This window comes from Typopeltis vanoorti, chromosome 6, assembly GCF_054136105.1.
Source record: "Typopeltis vanoorti isolate ZY-2024b chromosome 6, IOZ_Tvanoo_1.0, whole genome shotgun sequence".
Lineage (NCBI taxonomy): Eukaryota > Metazoa > Arthropoda > Arachnida > Uropygi > Thelyphonidae > Typopeltis > Typopeltis vanoorti.
The window spans coordinates 62,442,828-62,470,463 of NC_143554.1; the positions used below are offsets into that span (position 1 = coordinate 62,442,828).

Below are 27,636 nucleotides of genomic sequence, written 5' to 3' on the forward strand. Positions count from 1 at the left end.
TTTGCTAACCTTTCCTTCCCAGTTCTGGTTAAGTGACTATACCACCTTAAATTAACTCTACTCACTCAAATCTGAATGCCAACAATGTCCGGTTCCTTCCAGATATCCTTATCTTTAATATGATTCTGCCATCTGATTACTCCCTAATTTTTCTCGGAACTTTTATAATATGTAGTCTTTAGTCTTTGATCAAGTGTTTTATTTCTAATCCAACTCTCAGCGCTCAAAGTTAAATTTGGTTTGACCACACTAAACTAGTTATGATACAGCTATGATAGTTTAGTGTTTTGTCTTATTTCCCTTTTATTCCATATAAATTTATTGGACTTCCTATAAAACAAACAATACCTAATTGTTTGTTTTCATATTTTATTTGAAATTATTTCTTTCATTATTTTCGGTATTGATGCTGGGTGGTTATAAATGCAAACAATTCCTATCTGCTGTGTAAAAAATCTGAGAGCTTTGAGAGGTAAGAAGACATCATCCGGTTCATCAGTATTCAAGTAGAAAAGTATGGAGGGAAGGCAACTACTTTATGCCTGTCCTTGGGCTTAATGTTGCATATGTATTATCTTGGATATTATCTTGTAGTCCTTTGAGGTTTTGACCTTGTTTCATTGCTGGTAATTAAAAAAAAAAAAAAAATCTGAGAGAGTTAGAAACAGTGTTTGCAAGATAAAAATTGGCTATTCAACATTATCCTTTACGTTGAAGGTTGAGTAAATCACTCTGACAAGAAATTATATTCTTGTTTAATCCTTTACCCAAGTGTGTGTAAGCATACAAAGTTTGCAGCTAAGCTACTTTTATGTAGAGGCTGTTGACTTCACATTGTTGTCTTAGTACTCAACAATGCAAAGCGCACTTCCTTTCAGACATGTATACTGCTATGCATCATGAGAAGAGTCATTATCCAGACCAATTTCAACCTTTATTAAGGTACTGAGTGCTCTACAAGATCTCTACTCTACTCTAAATCTCACTGAGTAACCCCAAAAGATCAAATGCATCATTCCTGACCTAATTCACTCCAGTACAGACCACTGAGCAGTACCTCCACTCAGTTACCAGCAAAAACCTACTACCAAAGAATTGCTCTATTCCCTGGAAACAAGCCCAAAGACAAACATTACAATGTCATTAGTGGGAGCCAGAGATTACTACTTGTATATATTTTCCATATATACAAGTAGTAAAACATGTATCACCTTATTATTAAAATACTCTGTATAGAGATAGCTGTAGAAAGATTTTCCACTTGGTTACAAGTCAGTTACACTTGACAAGAAATTATATTCCTGCTTAATTCTTTACCTAAGTGTAAGCAAACAGTTTGTACATGAAGTGTCATCATCTAGGCTAATTGTATGTCAAGGCTATAGACTTTATATCAGTTGCCTTGGTATCCCATAATACAAATAGCATCGTAATGGTTACAAAAAGGATTAAAATAACTCTTAATATGCTACCAAAGATCATGTCTGAACTTTGGTAGTATATTGTAAAGGAAATATTTTTTATAGACCTGTGATCCTCTACTTTTTTAACCATTATTTAGTTAGTTTTTATGAACCACCTTAATCTTAGATTTTTCATAGGTTTTGAGAACAGTAGTTCAGGACTTACACTAAATTTGTTTTCAAATAATAATATTGTATGCGATGCCTATGTTTTTGATTTGATTTAATGGATAAACTTCATAAATATATATATATTATGCAGAACTCCTACAATGGCAGGAGGACTATTTTCCATTGATCGTGATTATTTTGAAGAACTTGGAAAATATGATGAAGGCATGGACATCTGGGGCGGTGAAAATTTGGAGTTATCATTTCGGGTAGGATACTTTTAACTTTATTCTTTACAAATTTTATTTAATGTTTTTATTATGCTGTAATTGTAATCCTCATGTCATAGATCATTTAAGAGCTTATATAAGATGGCATTAGGAGAAATAGGCAATGAATACAAATTGCTTATTATAAAATTAAAATTATATCATAAATGATGCAAAATCCTAAATTAAAAATAGTAATGAAGAAAAATTAAAATATAATTATTGCATGAAGTACTTTATAGAGATTAGATTAAACTAACATTTGAAATTAATAGAGCTAATAAAATACACGCAGACAAATATACGTTGGAAAACAGTAGAGAATGAAACAAATTGCTAAGGAATTGCTAGGATGGCAAAAAAAAATAAGTAAATACACAAAAATAAATAAATACTGTCTAGCACAAATTTTAATAATTGAAGAAAATAAGGTAACAAAAATAACTAATGCTGGGTTTATAGGTCATAATTATTTAATTAAACCTACTAGTTTCGTCTCAAATGCTAGTAGCTTCATTTGGGTTAGGAAGAACAAAGAAATATACAATAAGCAGTATATATATGAATCATTACTTAACTAAAAAAACCAAATATGTAGAAACTGTTACACAAAAATAAAAGTAAAAGCAGAAACAGCATGGAAGCTGGCATGGGTGAGTTATTGTTAAGCAGGTATGCACAATAGTTTGCAGAAAAATTTTTAAAATCCGATGTGTTGAAAGACCTTGTGAGTGAATTACCAATGTTGCCTTTTTTGATGTTGCAGGCATTGAAGTTGTCTTCTATGTAAGGCATGGAGCTCTTGTCCCATTCAGTATTCTGGTGAGTGTGTGAGAAATGGAATGCTAGGTCTGGGGTGTCTTCTCTGTTGTTATTGACGTCTCCAATATGCACCATTTGCCTTATTTCTAAACTTCTAGCTGTTCGCCCTATATATGCTTGTAAGGCCAAAGAACATGGAATATTGTAAACCCTGATGTTTGTTGAAAGGGTTGTGGTCCTTAGGCAAGCTTAACAGAGATCGTACAGTCGCAATGGTTTTAATGGCCACTCTTATGTCGTGAGAGTTCTGGAGATTGGCGTTTTTTAGAGAAAGTTTGCCAGTATAAGGGATGGAAACCAAGGCTCTGTGGTGAATGTCATGGATCTGTTGTGGATATTCTTTCTACCATTTTTTTAGAATATCCATTACTGACCAATAGTTGGAGAAGAGAATATAATTCTTCTTTTAGTGTTCCTTCATCTCTTATAATAAAGATCACCCTCTTTTTCAGCATATGTACAATAAAAGTACTCTTTTTTTAAAGGAACTGATCTTATTTTTAGGAAGACAAGAGAAGGATCACAGTCCTCAATCTAATGTCATTTGCAACAGGTTGAGGTTGAAAGTAAAGGGCCTTTTCTACATTGTAAATAATATATATTTTAGGAATGTGCTCTGGTGTGACCGCAAAATTGAACCCGTTCTTTAAGATGCTAGTTTCTGCTGATGTCAAATTATGATTAGAAATGTTAAATAGTACATTCTCATCGGGTAGAGCTGCTGTCAATTCTAAAATCTTCTCGTATGCAAATTGTTTAGTTTTTTGATTTGTCTGTTTTTTGGAGGTTAGACAAGTTTTGTTGTAATTAGCATTGATTCAAGTTGTATTCAAGATGACAGTTGAATTGACTTTATTAGCCTTGAGTACTACAAGAGGTGCTTAAGGGTCAGGGGGTGCTTAAGGGTCAAAGCTGTATAACTGAGAGGAGACCTCCACATAGCCTTTAAAGGAATGCGGAGAACCGACCAGGGCTTCTGACCTAATGTCCAATCCTCACCTTCTCGTGGTGCACCCTGTTGGGTATCTACTTTGATACTGAACGAACGAGGATGGGCTGGCAATTTGGGATTTAGCCGACCAAATTGTATTCTTATTGGTTAAATCAAAATAAAAAATGATGGTACAACATGACAAAATTTCATGCCGGCTGGGGCGTCGCCCGGTTAAACAAGGCCCCCGTTGTTTTCGCCAGGGAACCAGGGCGAACAGCGAAAAGTCAGCTACTGGAACAAATATGAAAACAAACCCCAACTCAACATCACCAGAGTTAAAGATCGGTACTATCAACGTAAGAAGCCTGAATGGCAAAGAAATGGAGCTAGCTGAGGAATTAGATAAGTACCAGATCGACATAATAGGGGTGACTGAAACAAAAAAGACCAAAACTGGTGAGGTCTTTCTGAGCAATAAATACAAAATGTTATATTCAGGCAATGACAATCAAGGAAAAGAAGGAGTAGCCATAGTATTCAACACAAAATACGAGGCTAATCTTCTTGAATGGCAGTCAGTCTCAAGTAGAGTAATGTGGGCAAATATGAGAATGGGGAACTGGACAATGAGACTTATTTGTGCCTATGGTCCCACAGAATGTTCTACTAAGGTAGAAGTAGAGGAATTTTTTGAGGCTTTAGAAAAAGCAACTGACACAATGAAAAAGGAAAAGTTGGTCCTTGTTGGGGATCTAAATAGTAGAGTAGGAAATGATTGTGAGACATACAAAAATATTTTGGGAAAATTTGGAGAAAAGAGCAAAGCTAATAATAATGGCAAATATCTGTTGGATTTCTGCTCAGGACATGGACTGGTTATTACTAACACCATGTTCCAACATAAAAATGTGCACAAATTCACATGGAGAGAAGAGGCTAGGAATAAGAAAAGTCTCATTGACTATGTTATTGTTGATAGTGATGTTTTCTCCCTGGTGCAGGACACCAGAGTGTACAGAGGATTTGAAATTGGAAGTGATCACTATTTAGTCTTGAGCAGGATAAAATTGAATTTCATATTGAAAAGAATAACATGTAAGAAAGTTTTAAAGCGAATAAAAGTTGAGCAGCTCTCAGATGTGAACTGTAGACTAAAATACAGAAATATTATTGAAAAGAAAATGAAAGAGTTTGAGAACAGGAATCAAACCTTGGAGATTCAGTGGCAAACTCTGAAGAAAACATTGATTGATTCTGCCAGAGAGGCATGTGGTGAGGTTGTCTGCAAGGATAAAAAAATCAGAACTCCCTGGTGGACACAGGAAGTTAAAGAGGCAGTGAAGGAAAAGAAGAAAGCATATCAAAAGTTCCTGGCAAATAAGTCAGCTTTTACTCTTACAGAATACAGAGACAAATGTAAGAAAGCTAAACAAAAGTCATGGGAGGACTTTGGCAAGAATATAGAAAATAAATATCAAGAAGGTGGCAAAATATTCTGGAGGTTGTTGAAGAAGCTTAGGAATGGAGGAAAGTGTGCTGTAAAAGGAATTAGAGATGATAAAGGTGAAATGAAAACAGGAGAAAAAGATATCCTTGAAGTATGGAGTAATTACTTTGAAAAACTGCTAAATGAAACAAGCAGTGATGACAGCACAGTGGTAAAAAACACTGACCAGGCATGCAGTCAGGAATACATATCCATACTTGAAGTAGAAAAAGCCATCAAAGGCTTGAAATGTGGAAAGGCAGCAGGAGTAGATGATATTCGACCAGAAATGCTGAAGTATGGTGGTATAAGAGTCTTACAGTGGCTGCACTGCATAGTTCAGAAAGCCTGGACAGAGGGACGAATTCCCGATGATTGGAGTAAAGCTCTCATAGTACCCATATATAAAAAGGGAAATAAGACTGAATGTGAGAATTACAGAGGTATTTCCCTACTGAGTGTTCCTGGCAAGATCTATGCAAGTATACTTGAGAAACGGTTGAGAAGAATTGTGGAAGAAAAGCTTGGTGAAGAACAAGCTGGATTCAGGCCAAATAGAGGCTGTCAGGATCAGATCTTCACTTTACGACAAATAGTCGAGAAAGCATGGGAATATAACAAAGATCTGTATTTAAGTTTTGTCGATTTGGAAAAGGCATATGACAAGGTGCCAAGAGAGAAGCTATTCAATACGCTGCAGTTATATGGTGTCAATGGGGCATTATATCAAGCAATACTTAGTCTTTATTTGAGTTGTGAGTCAGCAGTTAGAATTGAAGGAAGTTCAGGAAGATGGTTTAATGTTAAATCTGGTGTGAGACAAGGATGTACATTATCCCCTCTGTTATTCATTATCTATATGGATCACATTATGAAGGAATGTGGTATTAAACCTGATATCAAAATTGGAGATGTTAATGTCAGCTCTTTGCTTTATGCAGATGATGTTATACTTCTAAATAAATCCGCTACAAGTCTGCAAGATTCTCTGACTAAATTGAATAGCTGTTGTAATAGATATGGTATGAAAGTCAGCAATAAAAAGACAAAGACAATGAAAATAGGCAGAATCATTGAAAATGTCAACTGTGTTGTGAATGGAGAACCTGTGGAACAAGTAAAACATTTCAGCTACTTAGGCACAATTTTTACTGAAGATGGTAAACTAAATATAGAAATAGACAACAGAATCAGCAAAGCTGGTATCGTGGGAAGTCAATTGAATAAATTCATATGGAAAAAGAGAGAAATTAGTCGGAACACTAAATTAGCTGTATACAAGACTGTGTTCAAACCAATTTTAACTTATGGATCTGAGAGCTGGGTCAGAAGTAAAACACTTGACCAAAGACTAGAGACCGCAGATATGAGAGTCCTGAGAAAGATTAGAGGCGTGAACAGATGGCATCAATGGCAATATCATATTAAAAATGAGGATATTAGGAAAGAACTTGACATTGTCAGCATCCAGGAATGCATTAGCAGAGCTAATCTCAGATGGTATGGTCACTTAAATAGAATGGGAGAGGAAAGATTAGCAAAACAAGTGTTCTCTGCCAGGTTGGCAGGAAAACGACCCAGAGGAAGACCAAGATATAGGTGGATTGATACGGTACAAAGTGCCTTAGATGATAGAAATATAAGATCTGATAATGTTGGAGTCTTGACAAGTAACAGACTGATTTGGAGGAAAATTGTAGATAGGCAGTTAGTAATGATGTAATTTTTTCATGTAGTACTGTCATATCCTGTACACCCCTTGAGGGTACATGGCAGGAATTTGATGATGATGATGATGATGATGATGAGTACTACAATATCTTTGTTTTTCTTTAAATTTGAAAGTGCTCTTTAATAATATAATTCTGAAATTTTTACTTTCCTAAGAACATTTCCATTCTAGAAGAGCTAAACAGATCTATCAAAAAGCATCGTTGGCAATGTTATGGGGGAGAATACAGTCTACAGGGTATGCACTGAATATTTGCCATCTAATTTAAGGCTTGTTTTGGTAATCTTTCTGTTTTCATTCTTTCAACGTGTTCCATCAATTTATGTTCATATTTTTTAATTTTTTCTATTACTGATTCCTGGTTTAATTCTTTCATAATTTCTTTGGTGATCAAATAGAGGATACTTTGCAGTTTTTCTCCTAAACTTCATTTCAGCTTTTATTAATCTTTGTTTGTCTTTTTGTTTTATTGTCCAGATTTCACTTCCATACAATAAGACTGGTAGGGCTAATGTATTGTATACTTTTAGTCTGGTTTGTTTTGGTACTAGGTTTGGTTCAAATACAGAGTTAATTACACCTGTTATTTTTAAATATTTTGCAATTTTTAGGTTTATATCTTTTTCATTTTCATATGTAATTACATCCTAGTTAGCTAAATGAATTCACCTGTTCTAAAATACAGTATGTTGATAGTGAAACTTTGCCTTTTAAATTTTCATAGCAGTATGTTGATAAGTTATGTTGTTAATGGGTTGAGTGAATCTCTGCTTTGTAATGAACAACATGAGTTTACTAAGGGAAGGGAATGGATACACTGTGATACTTTTGGATTTTGCTAAGGCTTTTGACAGAATACAGCATGGTAGACTGCATAAATTGGAGAAAATCGGTTTGGGTTATAGAATATTAGCGTGGATAAGAGGATGGCTTGACAAGCAACATACAGCTATTGCTGATGATGCAAAGATAGGTAGGGTAATCAGGAATGCTGCTGATATGCAGTACTTGCAGAATGATTTGAATCGGCGTGAATTGTAGGCATGGGAAAATAGATGTCAGTTCAAGATCAGTAAAAAAGTCATGCACTTCGGCGTGATTAGATATCCAATGTCGTATTATGTTGGTGGGATCATGCTAGAAAAAACTGATGAGGCTAGGGATCTTAGGAAATTGAAGTTCAGGAGCCAAGTGAAAAGATTGCAAATACAATTCAGTTTAGAAATTATGGACTTTACAACTGTGTTATAAATAACTATTTTAATTTCCCAAAGTTTCAACCTTCATATTAAGGTCATCATCTGGAGGATATACAAGGACAAGCTGAGTTACATTGCACACAGCAAGCTAAAGAAAGAATGATTTGATTACCGGTTATTCTACTGGCATGACCTCTAGTGAAAAAAAAAAAAAAAATACAGAAAATTAAAAATTAATTAAATATTTAGAAATTCAAAGCTAAATTCTATTTAAGATAACATGGGAGAAACATTCATTCATATAGATAGTTTTCTTACAGTAACAATGATGTCCTATTTTTAACATGACAATTGTTATTAGATTTAAGATTCTGGATTATCTACGGTCTTGTTTATAGTTAGCTCTTAGGGAGAAAGGTTCTGTGGGTAGAAAATGTGCCTTTCATATGCTTGGGATTTTTAGACCGTTATTGTTCAGACTAGGGTGGTCGATAAGAATCTCACAGGCTTCCTTAAATTTGCATTCGTACCATGTTTTGGTGTGATGTAAACAACTGGTGCTTTTCCAGTCAATTCTATGTATAGTGTTCAGGGCATGATCAGAAAGGCCAGCTCCGCTAAAATTTATATAATTAATGTGTCGTGTATGTTCCTTTTGGCTGATAGGAATTGTGCGTTCTGTTTCCCCTATATATGGTAGATTACAGGTGCAATAAATACGGTATACTCCAGGGTGGGCCAGCGGAGGGAGTGGGTCTTTGAATGAGTTGAGTAAGCTTTTTAATTTTGCAGGAGGTTTAAAGGTGGCTTTGAGGTTGTATTTCTGTAGTATTCTGTTAATTTTATCTGATGTCCCTTTAATGTAAGGAATGGTTATAGTTTTATTGTAGTCTGGTTTATCTTTTTTTTTTGTTGAGGTCTTGTAGGAACAAAATGTAAAATCTGAAATTTCAAGTTACTTGAACACAGATATTCGGACTATCCTCGAAAAGATTACGGACAACACGGCGAACCATATCCTTCAAACTAAGAAAGAAAATCTCATATCCAAATTTCATGGATTAAAAGATCGACAAAACCAACAGACATGTTTGAATTTCCCCACAGTGAACATTAACAACCAACCAGAAGCAAGAAACAACAAGAGCCACCAATTGCCTGCAGGTAACAGTAACGTAGTTTATCCTATCCAACCATGCCTTAAACAAAGATGAACTCTCGCTACTCAGCAAAGGTCTAAATTTTGACGTAGCACCCAGATTGATGAACAAACTAAATTTTATTTGTAATATTGAAAGATGCTTAAGATTCAACCCATATACCACAGCAGATAAAATATGTTAAGAAACTGCCAACATTTTAAATATAAATTATAAGAAAACAATAACAAGCAACTTAACGAAATGTCAATTAACAGCAGTGAAATCATTAAAATCAAATCTGAACATCGGAATAACTAGAGCCGATAAAGGAATAATTGCTGCCGTTATTCTAAACCGAACCACATATTTAGAAAAAATGAATCTGCTAGTCTCGGACAATAGTACATACCAACTACTTAAATCAATTACTACATGGCCCAAAGATATAGTCGAAAAATTGCTGCCACACTACGCTCGCTCCCCAAGAATTTACAGTCCACCAAAGATACACAAACAAAACACACCATTCCGTCCAATAGTCGAAGGTATAGACAGTCCGAATTATCACCTGGCAACACTCAAGGAGTTGGTAGGTCATTCCCCCTCCTATATCAGAAATACACAACACTTCATAAACATAATCAAAGATATTACATTACAGAAAGTTGATTTATTAGTCAGTTTTGACATCTCTGCACTCTTTACGAATGTCCCAATCAATGACACAATTCTTCTTTTACAGAACAAATTCCCTCCAGATATCATGACGCTCTTTGTGCATGTATTATGTTCTGGTTATTTTGTATGGCAAAATGCTTTCTACCTACAAAAGGAAGGCACAGTCATGGGCTTGCCATTATCTCTCCCCCCCCCCCAATTGCTAACTTTTATATGGAACATTTTGAGCAACATGCTCTAGATTCCTCTCCTTTAAAACCCAAAGTCTGGTTTAGATACGTTGACGATGTTTTCGCAATCTGGCCCCATGGCTGCCAGACACTAGACACTTTCCTTAGCCACCTAAACAAACAACACAAATGCATACAGTTTACAAATGAGATTGAAAAACAGAACACACTTCCATTTTTTAGATACAATTGTCACACATCTCCCTTCTGGCAGTCTTTCCTTCATTGCCAGCCTGACTGGCCGAGTGGTTAGTGTATCCGCTCTCCAGCCAAAAGGCTGCTGGTTCGAATCCCGCCGTGGGCATGGATGTTTGTGATTGTCTGTGGAAATACTAGTAGTGGTGGTGGTCAGCGGTAGATGGCGTTGGTGTTGTTGCGGTTAGGTGAGGTTGAGTGGTGGAAGTGGAGAGTTGTGGAGTGCATGCCCTCCCTCGATGAGTCTTTGGACTCCCTGGAGGTGTCATAATAATAATAGTAATAATTGTTTACCGGAAACCGACACATACAGGCCAATATATACACATAAACTCCTACCACCACCCAACACAAAAACTAGGTGTCATTAATACTCTAAAAAACAGGGCTTTGAAAATATGCTCCAATGAACAAGCACTGAAAGATGAATTTAAAGTTATCAGTAATACTTTTCTAAAAAATGGTTACAGCCAAAACACTATTAACAAAATTCTCTACAAGACCTCAACAAAAAAAAAAAAAAGATAAACCAGACTACAATAAAACTATAACCATTCCTTACATTAAAAGGACGTCAGATAAAATTAACAGACTACTACAGAAATACAACCTCAATGCCACCTTTAAACCTCCTGCAAAATTAAAAAGCTTACTCAACTCATTCAAAAACCCACTCCCTCCGCTGGCCCACCCTAGAGTATACCATATTTATTGCACCTGTAATCTATTATATATAGGGGAAACAGGACGCACAATTCCTATCAGACAAAAGGAACATACACGACACATTAATTATATAAATTTTAGCAGAGCTGGCCTTTCTGATCATGCCCTGAACACTTTACATAGAATTGACTGGAAAAGCACCAGTTGCTTGCATCACACCAAAACATGGTATGAACGCAAATTTAAGGAAGCCTGTGAGATCCTTATCAACCACCCTAGTCTGAACAATAATTATTGTTCAATAATTTTTAGTTCAATAATGGTCTAAAAATCACAAACATATGGAAGGCATTCTACCCATGGAACCTTTCTGCCTAAGAGCTAACTATAAACAAGACTGTAGATAATCCAGAATCGTAAATCTAATATAACAGTTGTCATGTTAAAAATAGGACATCATTGTTACTGTAAGAAAACTATATATGAAAGAATGTTTCTCCCATGTTATCTTAAATAGAATTTAGCTTTGAATTTCTAAATATTTAATTAATTTTTAATTTTCTGCTTTTTTTTTTTTTTTTTTTCACTAGAGGTCATGTCAGTAGAATAACCTGTGATCAAATCATTGTTTCTTTAGCTTACTCTGTGAAATGTAACTCAGCTTGTCCTTGTACATCTGTATGTACTCCAGATGATGACCTTAATATGAAGGTTGAAACGTCGTGAAATTCAAATAGTTATTTATAAAACGGTTGTAAAGTCCATAATTTCTAAAATGAATGCACCATGCACCGCTAAAAGAAAGGATTGCAAATACAGCTCAAAAGATAATTGCAATGCTGCAACAAACATTCACATGTAAAGATAAGGATGGTGTTTTTGCCTCTTTACAAGGCCTTGAAAAGACCTCACCTAGACTATTATGCACAGGTCTGGTCTCCTGGTTTCAGTTGTGATTCTGATATATTAGAGAGAGTGCAAAGGAGAATGTGTTAAAAATGATATCTGGATTGTGGAATACTGATTGTGAAGACAGATTGAGAATTTATAGACTGTAGACACTAGCAAACAGGAGAAAGAGGGATGATATGATTGAGACTTACAAACCTCTGAAAGGGTCATATAGGATTTCAATTGATGTAATTTTTCAATTTATGGATGGTGGAGAAAGGACAAGAGGGCATCCTTGGAAGCTGAGAATGAAGACTGCTGAGGTGGGGGGGGTAGATTTTTCTCTCAGAGGGTGGTGCATGATTGGAATGGATTGGCATTGGATGTTGTGAATGAATTCAAGAATAAGTATGATAGTTGGTGTGCGTAGTATATGGCCTCCCTCGATGAGTCTCTGACTCCCTGGAGATCTCTCTTAATAATAATAAGAAGAAGAATGCAGTATGTTGATGGTGAAACTTTGTCATTTAAATTTTCATAGCAGTGTCTGCCACAGATGAGAAAATTTCAGAGTAGCACTAATCATATATTTTATTACAAAATAATGTTCAGCTTTCTTCCTTCCTTTGTTAATTGCAGAAAATAAACATTAACATTCATATCTAACCTTTCATGATATAAGGATGACTTTTTTTTAGTAACAGCAATAACAGGTAATCTATTTGTAAAAAATTAGCTGATCCCTATTCCCTGAAAAGCCAAATACTGTGACTCAGAAAGAAAACAAGGTTGGAATAATCAAATTGCATGTATGGATATAGATAAGAGAATAATTATTTTTAGTGGTGCTTAAGGGTCAAAGCTGTATAACTGAGAGGAGACCTCCACATAGAATTTCAAGGAAAGCAGAGAACCGACCAGTACTTTTGACCTAATGTCAATCCTCACCTTCTCGTGGTGCACCCTGTTCGGTATCTACCTGGATACTGAACAAACAAAGATGGCTTGTTTGGGATTTAGCCAACCAAATTGTATTCTTATTGGCTTAAACCAAAATACAAAATGATGGTACAACATGACAAAATTCCATGCCGGCTGGGGCGACGCCCGGTTAAACAAGCCCCCCCCCCCCCGTTGTTTTTGCCAGGGAACAGGGCGAACAGCAAAAAGTCAGCTACTGGAACAAATCTGAAAACACACCCCAACTCAACATCACCAGAGTTAAAGATCGGTACTATCAACATAAGAAGCCTGAATGGCAAAGAAATGGAGCTAGCTGGGGAATTAGATAAGTACCAGATCGACATAATAGGGGTGACTGAAACAAAAAAGACAAAAACTGGTGAGATCTTTCTGAGCAATTAATACAAAATGTTATATTCAGACAATGACAATCAAGGAAAAGAAGGAGTAGCCATAATATTCAAAACAAAATACGAGGCTAATCTTCTTGAATGGCAGGCAGTCTCGAGTAGAATGATGCGAGCAAATATGAGAATGGGGAACTGGACAATGAGACTTATTTGTGCCACAGAAGTTTCTACTAAGGTAAAAGTGGAGGAATTTTTTGAGGCGTTAGAAAAAGCATCTGACACAATGAAAAAGGAAAAGTTGGTCCTTGTTGGGGATCTAAATAGCTGAGTAAGAAATGATTGTCAGACATACAAAAATATTTTGGGAAAATTTGGAGAAAAGAGCAAAGCTAATAATAATGTCAAATACCTGTTGGATTTCTGCTCAGAACATGGACTGGTTATTACTAACACCATGTTCCAACATAAAAATGAGCACAAATTCACATGGAGAGAAGAGGCAAGGAATAAGAAAAGTCTCGTTGACTATGTTATTGTTGATAGTGATGTTTTCTCCCTGGTGCAGGACACCGGAGTGTACAGGGGATTTGAAATTGGAAGTGATCACTATTTAGTTTTGAGCAAGATAAAATTGAATTTCATATTGAAAAGAATAACATGTAATAAGGTTTTAAAGCGAATGAAAGTTGAGCAGCTCTCAGGTGTGAACTGTAGACTAAAATACACAAAGATTATCGAAGAAAAAATGAAAGTGTTTGAGAGCAATAACCAAACCTTGGAGATTCAATGGCAAACTCTGAAGAAAACATTGATTGATTCTGCCAGAGAGGCATGTGGTGAGGTTGTCTGCAAGGATAAAAAAATCAGAACTCCCTGGTGGACACAGGTAGTTAAAGAGGTAGTGAAGGTAAAGAAGAAAGCATATCAAAAGTTCCTGTCAAATAAGTCAGCTTGTGCTCTTAGAGAATATAGAGACAAATGCAAGAATGCTAAACACTGTGTAAAACTAGCTAAACAAAAGTCATGGGAGGACTTTGGCAAGAACATAGAAAATAAATACCAGGAAGGTGGCAAAATATTTTGGTGGCCTGTTGAATAAGCTTAGAAATGGGGGAAAGAGTGCTGTAAAATGAGTTAGAGATGATGATAAAGGTGACACGAAAACGGGAGAAAAGATATCCTTGTAGTATAGAGTAATTACTTCGAAAAATTGCTGAATGAAACAAGCGGTGATAGTACAGTGGTAAATAACACTCAACAGGCATACAGTCAGGAATACATATCCATACTTGAAGTAGAAAAAGCTATCAAAGGCTTGAAATGTCGAAAGGCAGCAGGAGTAGATGATATTCGACCAGAAATGCTGAAGAATGTGGTATAAAAGTCTTACAGTGGCTGCATTGCATAGTTCAGAAAGCCTGGACAGAGGGAAAAATTCCCGATGATTGGAGCAGAGCTCTCATAGTACCCATATATAAAAAGGGAAATAAAACTGAATGTGAGAATTACACGGGTATTTCCCTACTGAGTGTTCCTGGCAAGATTTATGCAAGTATACTTGAGAAACGGTTGAGAGGAATTGTGGAAGAAAAGCTTGGTGAAGAACAAGCTGGATTCAGGCCAAATAGAGGCTGTCAGGAATAGATCTTCACTTTACGACAAATAGTTGAGAATGAATGGGAATATAACAAAGATCTATATTTAAGTTTTGTCGATCTGAAAAAGGCATATGACAAGGTGCCAATAGAGAAGCTATTCAATACACTACAGTTATATGGTGTCAATGGGGCATTATATCAAGCAATACTTAGTCTGTATTTGAGTGTAAGTCAGCAGTTAGAATTGAAGTACAGGAAGATGGTTTAATATTAAATCTGGTGTGAGACAAGGATGTATGTAATCCCCTCTGTTATTCATTATCTATATTGGATCACATTATGAAGGAAAGTGGTATTAAACATGATATCAAAATTAGAGATGTTAATGTCAGCTCTTTGCTTTATGCAGACGATGTTATACTTCTAAATAAATCCGCTACAAATCTGCAAGATTCCCTGACTAAATTGAATAACTGTTGTAATGGATATAGATAAAAAGACAAAGACAATGAAAATAGGCAGATTCGTTGAAAATGTCAACTGTGTTGTGAACGGAGAACCTGTGAAACAAGTAAAACATTTCAGCTACTTAGGCACGATTTTTAGTAAAGATGGTAAATTAAATATTGAAATAGACAACAGAATCAACAAAGCTGGTATGGTAGGAAGTCAATTGAATAAATTCATATGGAATAAGAGAGAAATTAGTCGGAACACTAAATTAGCTGTATACAAGACAGTGTTCAAACCAGTTTTAACTTATGGATCTGAGAGCTGGGTCAGAAGTAAAACACTTGACCAAAGACTAAAGACCACAGATATGAGAGTCCTGAGAAAGATTAGAGGCATGAACAGATGGCATCAATGGCAATATCATATTAAAAACGAGGATATTAGGAAAGAACTTGACATTGTCAACATCCAGGAATGTATTAGCAGAGCTAATCTCAGGTAGTATGGTCACTTAAACAGAATGGGCAAGAAAAGATTAGCAAAACAAGTATTCTCTGCCATGGAAAATGACCCAGAGGAAGACCAAGATATAGGTGGATTGATATGGTACCAAGTGCCTGAGACGATAGAAATATAAGATCTGATAATGTTGGAGTCTTGACAAGTAACAGACTGATTTGGAGGAAAATTGTAGATAGGAAGTTAGTAATGATGTAAATTTTTCATGTAGTACTATCATATCCTGTACACCCCTTGAGGGTACATGGCAGGAATTTGATGATGATGAATAATTAATTTATTTCATTTCTTGATGGGTAAAATGCAGTTATAGATTTCAGATATGAAATATGCTTTGAAAAGTATGAAATTAGAAGAAAGTAGATATTTATAATTCAGTTACTGTTCAGCGGTCGTGGGAGTGGGGCGAGAGTTGTGATTACAATACTTCAAAACGAACATAAAATTTAAATCAGTTCCATATAGGACATGTCTCAGATAATTTAACTGTATGTTTTACAGTGGTAAAGAAATGGTTACTGTTGGTGAAATGAGCACTCCACAAATAACAACAATAATAATAATAATAATTTGTTTTCGTTTTTCAACTGGAAATTCAATTTAAACTACTACTGAATATAAATTTATAATATTTTATAAATTAATCTCAAAATAAGAATGTAATGTAATTTAACATAATTTCTTATTATAAAAGCAAAAAAGAGTTGTTTGCAAACAACTGTTGCTAAATAGATTTAGAAACAGTGTTTCTAAATCTGTAACCATAATGATATGATTTCCATAAATTGGAATAATGCAAGGGGGGAAATAAGTAATGTTCAAACTATATGTATTTCAATAAATGTTACTTGATAGCATCTTTTTCAGAATATTTTAAAATAATTTTTAACACAAGTTTTGGAAATTAATCAGACTAATCAAGACATGGGAAGAAGTATTCCACAAAAACATTTTAGTTTGAAAAGTTGCCAATACGAGATATAAGACACTGTTGTGACCCAGGAAGCTGAAAATTTGCATAAAACGAGCATTGAACTGTTTTGCCGACATCATAGGCGCTATAAATTAAAGGTAAACTTCACAAACACATTTCGATTGATAATGTTCAACATGCACTTCACTTTACGGTATGGAAAGTCAAAATTACATCTTATCCATACAAGATAATGATTTTTTGATTCTGAGGTTACCTGAAAGCTAACATTTATTGTGGCAGTGTATTGAAATTGGCAGTCTTAAAGGACAGCATATTACACATTTCTTCAGACATGTTACATTCTGCTGTGTGAATGCTACGTACAGAATGCGATTTCTGGTCCATTAGAGCACCACATTGAACCAAGCCATCTTTCGCATGGGTGAACTTGCTGTGCTCGAGTTCTGCAGCAGGTTTGTGGCAATATTTATACTCCAGTAACTGTAATACCTTAATTACTGTGTTAAATTGATATTAAATATCTTAATATTGTTTTTAAGTGCAACACATAAAATAATCTTTCATTTCAGTTAGTCTTTATTTGTTTGTCTGCCCATTTTAGCACTTTTTTTTTACAATGCACAGCACCATATTCCCTCTATCAGTGACTTTTTGAACATTTTTTTTTCCTGCAGAATTCTTTACATGTCTTGATTAGTGTCCCTACCAAATTTGGTGACATTCTGGTTGTTAGATGGAGCTACATAAGGCTCTAAATAGGGCAAGTTTAATTTTGGCCACTCTGTATATAATATTGTAAGTGTAATTATTAATTTTTATGTCTATTTTTTGTCAAAACTATGGGAAAAAAATTTCCCTCTTTTTGTCGCACCCTGTTTCCTATTTCCCATATATTCTTCATGTATCTGTCTTTAAAACATCAGAAATGTCCTAAATATTGAGTAAAAAGCCAATGACATTATAAAAAGAGAGATACATGAAGAATATATGGGAAGAATAATTTTGGACATACCTTTGTAGCATGTTTCCAGTTGTCTTTTTATTCAACAGCATCCGGCATAATGCGATGTACATTTGTATTACTGCTGAAGTATGACTTAGGGGGGGGGGGGATGTGAAGATAGAGAGAGAGATGTGGGAGAATTGCGAATGAGGCAAGAGGTATGCAAATTTTTAAACCTGGGTTTTAAGGGTGGGCTGAAAATTCTTTGGGAAGAAGGTGAAAAATGGAAATTTTTTGGGGAAAGGAGAAGGATAGAATATGATGGAACCGGATTAGGGGTGTCACACCCTGTTACCCCCACTTACAATTCTTCCACATTTCCAACCATTTCCTTTCAGTTATACTTCAGCGGTAATACAAATATATATCATCATACGCCAGATGCTGCTGAATAAGAAGACAACTAGGAACATTCTACAAAGGTATGTCCAAAATTATTCTTCCCATATACTCTTCATGTATCTTTCTTTAAAACATCAGTAATGCCTTAAAAATTGAGTAAAAAGCCAATGACATTATAAAAAAGGGGTACTTCTAAAAAAAAAAAAAAATAGACAAGAATAGCCATAAAAATTAATATTTATTTAGAGGAGTAACATGGAAATTTTTCCAGAAATAATACGTTTTTTTTTTTTACTGGTGCAGCCCTCTGTTTTGTTTTTGAAGTTGACCTTTCACGAGATTTGAATATCATATGCCTGATTCAATATAATACCAAACGCTTGACATATTAGTATATTCTTTTTGTGTTAATAAGTGTAGGAAATTATAGTAAATTTTGTTTTAATTATATTACTTTTTCACAGATATGGATGTGTGGAGGAACTCTAGAAATAGTTACTTGCTCTCATGTTGGTCATGTGTTTCGTAAATCTACACCATATACATTTCCTGGAGGTACAAGTAAAATTGTCAACCATAATAATGCTAGATTAGCAGAAGTCTGGTTAGATGAATGGAAAGAATTTTATTATGCTATTAATCCAGGTTTGTGTTTTTCTTCATATGTTTTCCATGAAAATGTATTAATTTATTGCATTGTTATATGTAGAGAGCCTCCATAAGAGCTACTCAGTCTATTATGACAATATCCTTTGATTGGAAGGGTATTGTCATTATTGCATGTATTCAAATTCTATCTCTGACATAAACTTTACAAGGGCTTTTCAGCTGAAGATAAGTTAGCTCTCACAGAGACAAAAAGTTTTTATTGTTTGACTCAGTATGAAGACTACATAATTCTAAGACAAAACTTTATTAGTTTCACACCTCTCTACTAGTTTCATATACCATTCTATTCACTTCCTCAGGAGTTTGTTCGATTTTAGTTAAATGAAAGAGCTTTACTTTATCAAAACTGGAATGGAATCAATGGTTGAAAAATAGTTTAACAAATGATGCATAGTGGCATATGTTCTAGCAAGAATTATCACATTTCAGAATGTAATGTACATAACTGACAAAGTCTTTGTTTGAGATTCTCGATGAATGATGATCAGAGTAGATGTGAGGTGATGGCTTGGTTTTTAATTGCATGGAGTAGGTGTGTAACATTTCTGATGCTTTCTTGATTTTTCTGAAAAGGCAGTCATGGTCCACATATGACATTTTTGTTTATTGTCATAGTTAGGGAATGGCATTCATTAGTATTATGATAATGTAATCTGTATTTGTATTTTTGCTTCTTTCTCATATCTTTAACATGTTCTGACATGTGAATCTCTCTCTCTCTCTGGACTATCCTCTTTGTCCTTCTTGATATATGCCGCATGAACAGTGTATTTTATAGAGCCTTTTATAGAGGTTTAGGAGGATGTAAAAATATCACTCTTGCATAGTGGAGAAATTTTATTTGTTACATGTTGTATATAAAGATGGGTTACTGCAACTTTATGTTCTTATTTGTCATTGTCTGGAAGTTGATTGTATTACCTATATCCATTTTGAAATATGGTGTGCCTTAAGTATTTTTAAAATTTCTTGATTTTTCTTCTGTATGTTTGCTAGAGATGTTGTATGCTCTATCTCTTAGCATTTTAATTATTCTTATTGTTTACACAAGACAGCAGTTAGATGGAACATGGAAGTATACCAGCAGAATTTTTGGCTGTGTTTCATGACTATTCTCAATTCACATAGAAAAAGAGGTAAAACAAATTAGATGTAAAAATGAAATAACATTAGAAATTAAAGTATTGATTACAATGTATGATATTATTTCATGGGGAGAGTTCTATCTATAAGCTATTAGAATTCACAGAAACAAAAAATAATAATTAATAACAACAAAAAGCACATAAATGAGGAGTATTGTTAAGGATAACCTCCCAAAATTGAGAAAGCCTCATACAGTCATTTTTCTTAAGGTTTGGCTGATGGATATGGGATTCTCAATTTTCTTTAGTCATTTCTAATAAGAAATAACTTTTGTGTGAAACTTTAGGTTTATCCCAATGAATTCTGTGTTTAGTTGATACATCATGGCTGGCTAGACCTGACCTGTCAGACTCATAGAACAGAATATAATCTTGATGTCCTAAACAAATCTGAGCAGACAAATCAGTCTGCCCATAATAAGAAAAGCTGCATTAACAAAATTGACTGTATGAGGTTTTCCCAATTTTGGGAGGCCATCCTTAGAAATACTCCTCCATTGTGTGCTTAGTACTAAATATTTTGTTACTTATTATATTTTGTTTCTGTGAATTGTAATAGTTTATAGATGAAGCTCTCCTTCACTTGATATCATGCATTGTAATACATGCTTTAATTTCAGCCTATTCTGTCTTATCTCTTTTCCTATATGCACCGAGAATGGTCATGAAACATGGCTGAAAATTCTGCTTATAATGAATAATATGATCCCAATGTTAGTTATTTCCTAATTTCATTTTTACATTGTGTTTTGCTGTTGATGTTATCATATTGATATATGATGTTATTACCTGGAACACTTAGTAGAGAAATTTCTCTGTAATTCTCACATTTGGCTTTATTATCTTTTCTTATAGATGAGAACTATGAGAGCTCTATTCATGACTTATTTTTATTGATATTAACAACACCAAACAAACCTCTGATTTGGTTAGTGTTGTTAATACCGTTAAAAATAAGTCATGAATAACTGTCAACACCTAAGCTTATCTGCTAGATTTATGATAGCTCTACTCCAATTATCTGGAATTTGACCTTCTGACCAGGCCCTCTGAATTATGCAGTTAAGCCACTGTAAAACCTCCATATTTAAGCATTTCTGATCGATTATCATCTGTTCCAGCTGCCTTTCTACCTCATGTATTAATATATAATCCTGTTTGCATTCCTGTTACAAATTTTCTGCTGCTTGTTTCATTTAATATTCTTTCAAAGTAATTACTCCAAACATCTAGGATATCCTTATTTTCAAGTTTCATGTCACCTTTATCCTTTTTGATTCCTTTTGCATCTTTCTTCCATTTCTAAGCTTTTTTTCAATAGCCTCCGGAACATTTTGCCACTATCCTGATATTTATTTTGCATAATGAAGTCTTCCCATGACTTTTGTTTACTTTTACACAACTTAGCTCTCTTACATTTTTCTCTCTATTTTAGAGCATCAGCTGACTTATTTGCTAAGAAGTGCTTTCTTTCTATTTACTTTCAGCATGCTTTCTTTCTATTTACTTTCAGCATGCTTTCTTCTTATCCAGGACTACTACTTTAACATCTTGTGTCCACCATGGTATTCTTATTTCTCTCTCCTTGCAGACAACTCCACACACACACACACCTTTGTAGCTGAATTAATGTTTTCTTCAGAGTTTGCAAGTGTTTCAGACTGTTTCATTTTTTCTTCAATAATGTTTGTATAACTTGAGTCTACAATTTACCTGTAAAAGTTGCTCAACTTTAATTCTTTTTAACACTTTTTTTACATTCTTTTTCATGTGATATTCAGTTTTACCTTAATAAATGGTCACTTCCAGTTTTTTAGATCCTCTGTGCACTCGTATCCTGCATGAAGATATCACTATCAACAATAACATAGTCAATGACTGTTTTTATTTCTTGTATCTTCTCTTCACGTGAACTTGTGCACATCTTTATGTTGGAATGTGGTGTTAATAATGACTAGTCAGTGTTCTGAGCAAAAATCCTTCCGATACTGTTATTATTAGCTTTGACATTTCTCCAAATTTTCCCAAAATGTTCCTATATGCCTGGTGGGATTCATTTCTTACACTGCTATTTAAATCCCCAACAACGATCACTTTTCCATTTTCTTTATATCAGCTGCCTGCTCTAATGACTAGAAAAATTTCTCTGCATCTTTCTTAGAAGGACATTTTGTGGGACCATAGGTACAAATAAGTTTCATTGTCCATTTCCCCACTTTGAAGTGTGCCCACATAACCACTTGAAATTTCCTTCTAATCAACAAGTTTATCTTCGTGTTTGGAGATCAATGCTACTGCTATTCCTTCCTTTCCTTTCCTTGATCTCCTTGAAATAGAGCATGTGTGTGCGTGCTGTAAAATTTGATTCTTGATCACTCACACCCAACCACCGACACACGTGCATGCACGGGTGGATGGGTGTGACCAAGAATCAAATTTTGCAGTGCACACACACACACACACACATGCTCTACTTCTTTTTTTATCTCTTCCTCGCCAAACACAATGAACCACAACCGAAAGAAATGCATTTTTACTGCGGATCTCAAAAATTCTCCCACACAAAATTGTTCAAAAAATCCACAAAAAACATGAAAAATCCAACCAAAAAAAAAAAACAAAAAATCATAAAAGGCAACCGAAATCCAACCAAACAACCTACCAACACTAATTCTTACAAAAAAACTGTACACCTCAACTTCCGAAATTATACATTACACAGCTCTTTCTGCCATACATGGGGGTGGCAATTTTCGTGAGAATTGACATTCCATGCCAGAAGCTGCAAATCCTTGAATCCCCACTATTTGATCTTCTTTGGCTCAAAATTTCTCTACCAAATCAACCTTCCCTTTTCATATGCTCCCTCTATCGCTCTCCTAACTCCGTCAACCACTCTGACCTCTTCGACTTTCTCTCTAAAGCTTGACTTTCTGCAGTCTAAGTACTCCAATAGTGAGGTCAACCCTCTTGGGGACTTCAACTCATTTTGGCATTCACTTCTCCAGTTTCACCGATCCAGCAGGCAGGGATGCTGAGGTGTTTGCCATCAGTAACAACCTATCTCAGATCATCGATCTTCCCACCAGAATACCAGACAACTCCCTCCAATTTTCCAACACACTTGGCCTTGTCTTCCTGACAAGCTCCCCCTTTCAGTTATACTGTGGTTGTCGGTTCTTCTCTTGGAAACTTGGACCATAACTCCATACGTCTCTTTTGCTGCAGAACAACCTACACTTATCAGTTCACAGTCTCATGTCCTTTGGCACTACAAGGATGCCAACTGGGAGGACCTACATGACTTCTATTCCTCCTTCCCCCATGGTCCAACTACTACTTCAGTTCTTCTGATTCAAACACCTGCTCAGGCCGAATAACAGAAATCATCCCCACAGGAATGAAGGCTTTCATCCCCCTATTCCAGTTCAAACTCTCAGCCACCATCAAGCCTTGGTTTTCAAAAAAGTGTGCCAATGCTGTAAAAGAAAAAACATCTGCTTACCATAATTAACTCCAGCTGTCCTCTCTGCCTATATTACAGCCTGCAGCAGTTGTAAAAGAATCATTATCAAGTCCAAGTCAGACTTTGAAAGGGCTAAATGGAAGTCACTCTTTCTGGTCCCCTTGCCAAGGCCATTGGGAGCAAACTTCTGCCCACCCAGGTTTCCACCACATCCAGATGGTACTGTAGTCACTTCACCAAAAGACAAGGCCAACTTACTTGCATCACTCTTCTCTTCCATTTCCTGCATTGATGACCTGGGCAAAGTTTTTTCCACGCCTCAAAGAACGGCTCCCTTCATGTCTCCCATAATCTTCTGACAAAAAGAAATTCAAAGAATCCTTAACCTGAACACAAACATGGCAGTTTGTCCTGAGGTATCCCACCTATTGTATTAAAAAATTGTGCCCCAGAACTAACCAATCCTGTATTGCTTCTTCAATCTATCCTATTCAACTGGCATCTACCCGACAACATGGAAAAAGGTCCACATCCAGCTCATCCCAAAGAAAGGTGATAAAAGTCAACCAACGAACTACCATCCAGTTGCTGTAATTTCTGTTCTCTCAAAAATTATGGAGAAGGTCATTAACAACCAATTTGAATCATCTAGAGACAACTAATCAGTGACCAGCAGTGTGGATTCTGCACTCGTGATTTACAGCATGGTTGTCTTGCCTTCACTACCCACCTATGGACTCAAGCCATGAAGAAATTTGGAGAAACTCACGTGGTTGCCCTCAACATTTCAAAGGATCGGGTTTAGCACAGGGACCTACTCGCCAAACTGCCATCTTATAGTCTGCCTTCCCCACTTTGCAACTGGATTGCCAATTTTCTCACTGCTCAGTATGTTTCTCACTTGCTCAGTTTGTGTCATTGGCAGATAGCTTACTCTCTTCAGATTTCCCCACCAATACAGGAATAACCTAGGGTTCTGTTTTTTCACCCACCCTCTTCCTCTTGTATATAAATGAACTGCTATCACAGACTTCCAATCCTGCCCATAGCTTTGCTGACGACAGTACACTCCATTCCTTCTTTTCATTTGACAAACCTGTTAGTGCTCAAGTATTAGTCCTCAAGATCTACCAGGAATCTGAACACGGATCTCCTAGCTATATTCCAGTGGGGCAAGGACAACCTTGGTAAACTTCAGTGCCACCAAAACTCAGTTCTGTCTGGTCTCTCACAAGAAAGAGAGCTTGCGTCCCTTATCTTCAGTAATACAAGATATCCAAACACAATCAGATTTCTCCTCTTGGACTGCACCTCCAATCTTTCTTGGCACAACCATATTTCAACTGTAGCTTCTGCAGTTGCCAAAAAACTTGGTGTACTTTTTCACACAAGACACTACTTCACACCTTCAAAGCTGCTAACTCTATACAAAGCCCAAATCTTCCTAGCTATGGAATATTGCTCCCATATTTGGGGTGGTGCACCGAAATCCCCCCTCTCTCTCTCTCTCTCTCTAAGATTATTTGATTCTATCCAGAAGAGGGCAGTCTGGCTAATTAATGATCCCTCTCTCATAGATGTTCAGTTTCTGCCTTGTGCCTCTTCTACAGATACTTTCAGCAGAGAACTGTTTATCAACAGTTCTCTGCTGATTTGGCCACTATTATTCCTCCACTTTCCTCCAAAATCAATAAAACAAGAGCCACTACTATCCAACACCCTTTTACGGTCCATCTTGAAACTCGCCAACTTCACTTCTTTTATTCCATCTATTTCTGTCCTTTGGAACAGTCTCCCTCACTCTGCTTTCCAAAAAATTACAACCCCCAGTTGTTCAAACAAAATGTGAACAGACTCCTTTCTTCTATTTCTCTTGCCCACACATGGCACTAGTGTACTATAGGTCTTGTGGCCTTTCATGTGTGGAGCGCGCGCGCGTGCACACACACACACACTGTAGTCTCCCCCCCCCCCCCATCTGTGGTCAATCCTGATCTGAAAATATTAAATGGAAAATTCCAGAAATAAACAATTTATAATTACATCGACAAAGTGGATATTAGATCCAACATTATTTCAAAACCGACTGTTTGTAGAAACTATGAAAGTTTCGTTAGTTGACCTGAGAGAGCTTATGAGAATACGATCCTCAGCATCCCTGAGTTGCCTTAGCTTGCACCACTCGACTTAAGTAGCTAAGGCAACTTGGAGATGCCGAGGATTGTATTCTCGTAAGCTCTCTCAGGTCAACTAACGAAACTTTCATAGTTTCTACAAACCTTTAGCTTTGAAATAATATTGGATCTAATATAAACTTTGTCTATATGTAAATTTACATCGCAGAAATGAAGCTGTATGGCTCTTTCTTTTAGTAATAGACAATTCCTAAGTTTTTTAAATTGTATGCCATTCTTAGTAGCTCTTGGTTATCAGATCGACTGTCACGATATTGCAGTGCCTGTGTTCAAGTAACCCTTATTTTACTTAATAATGGCCCAAAGTGCAAGAGTAGTGATGCTGGCAATTCAGGTATGCCAAAGTGAAGCCATAAAGTGCTTCCTTTTAAGTTCTGGACTTCATAAAATTATAAATAAAAACATATGCTGAGGTTGCTAAGATCCATTCACATTCAGATAACTTTTATTGCATTATGTTATTATAATTGTTCTATTTTATTATTAGTTATTGTTAATCTCTTACTGTGTCTAATTCATAAAATTAAGCTTTATCATAGCTATGTATGTCTAGGGAAAAAAATAGTATATATATATATATATATATATATATATATATCCTGCAAAATTTAACCTGCTTCAGTAACTCAGTTGGTAAAAGCTGCATTTCGTTTTTATTATATGAATCCCATCCATGAAAGACTAAGCCTAGATAATTCAGTTCTCTGCTCTAGAGACAAGCCATCAAAGTTTTTCAATCCACTTCAAGTGAATTACCTGGGTAGTGGCCTCATTTTTGGTTAAAAAGAAAAAAACAAAACAAAAACATGCTTATGCTTGGATATACTATCCACTCAGCCAACTGGGCCAGGTTTATTGCAAAAATTGCAAATTTGAATCTCTTGCAATTTTGTTAAAAACTTCTACAAACTTCTACAAGTTTGTAGAAGTTTTTAATGAACAAGCTTGTATATGGTTGTTTTCATTTTGAGATGAAGCTTGAATAAAATAAATGCATGGCAAGTTGCATTATAACTAACTCTAGTCAGTTGCCCTTTTTTAGTTCTGCCCTTCACACATTTGTCGTTGATGTTGTTTCTGTCTGATGTAAGCATACATGTGTCTCCTGCATCACTGGCTGAGTTCAGCTTTTTTCATCCTAGTAACCAATTATTCTCATCAACCTGGAACTGAGAAGAATGGAATTTAGATGTTTTGTAACTACTTACTTTATCAGTTAACAGTTGGCAACAAACATATTTTATCTTAATAAAGTTTTGTTTTAAGATTTAGTTTGCCTAATTCTAAAAATAAGAAATTGGTTTCCTATAATGAGCTTCATTATTCCTATATGAGACCACTTAACTCAGCACTGGATGAAAAAAAAAAAAAGACTTAAATGTCATCAAGCAGATTTTAACTTCCTCATATTTCTATGAAATGGGCATATATTAATTTTTGAATAGATCTTAGAGATGGATGAATGTGAGAATTATAGAGGAATTTCTCTACTAAGTGTTGCAGGTTAGATTTATACAAGCATACTTGAAAAGTGGTTGAGAAAGATTGTGGAAGAACAAGCTGAGTTCAGGCCAAATAGTGGTTGTCAAGATCAGATTTTCACTTTAAGACAAATGGTTGAGAAATCGTGGGAATATGACAAGGTTCCTAGAGAAAAGCTTTTCAAAACACTATAATTATATGGGGTGAATGGGAACATTATACAGAGCAATACATAGTCTACATTTAAGTTGTCAGTCAGCAGTTAAAATTGAAGGAAATACAGGAAGATGGTGTAAAATCAGGGATAAGACAAGGATGTACATTATGTCTACTCTTGTTCATCTATATAGATCACATCATGAAAGAAAGTGACATTAGGCCTGATGTTAGAATTGGAGATGTCAAACTTATCTCTTTGCTTTATGCAGATGTTGTATTCCTAAACACATTTACTGTTAGTTTCCCAGATTCTCTAACTACTGTATTTTTCCATGTATAAGACTACTTTTTTCTAAATTATTTAGACCAAAAATTGGGGGTCGTCTTATACATGGGGGGAGGGTGACCAGTTGAGAGACCCATGGTTGCCATGGCAAAACTGCCGGTACCTTGTCTCTGCAAACTGGCTTCCACCAATCACTTACCTTTGTTAACTCTGTCGATTGATGTCATTAATGGCTGATTCTGAATAAACCA

At 35.6% G+C, this 27,636-nt stretch overlaps 1 protein-coding gene across 1 annotated transcript in view; it reads left to right on the plus strand.

Moving 5' to 3' along the window:
- Positions 1–27,636, plus strand: part of Pgant5 (polypeptide N-acetylgalactosaminyltransferase 5) — a 325,123-nt gene that overhangs the window by 235,759 nt on the left and 61,728 nt on the right. The window contains exons 9-10 of the mRNA XM_090394846.1: positions 1,726–1,843; positions 18,448–18,628. Coding sequence (XP_090250972.1) covers positions 1,726–1,843; positions 18,448–18,628 — 299 coding nt within the window. The remainder of the gene's footprint in view (positions 1–1,725; positions 1,844–18,447; positions 18,629–27,636) is intronic.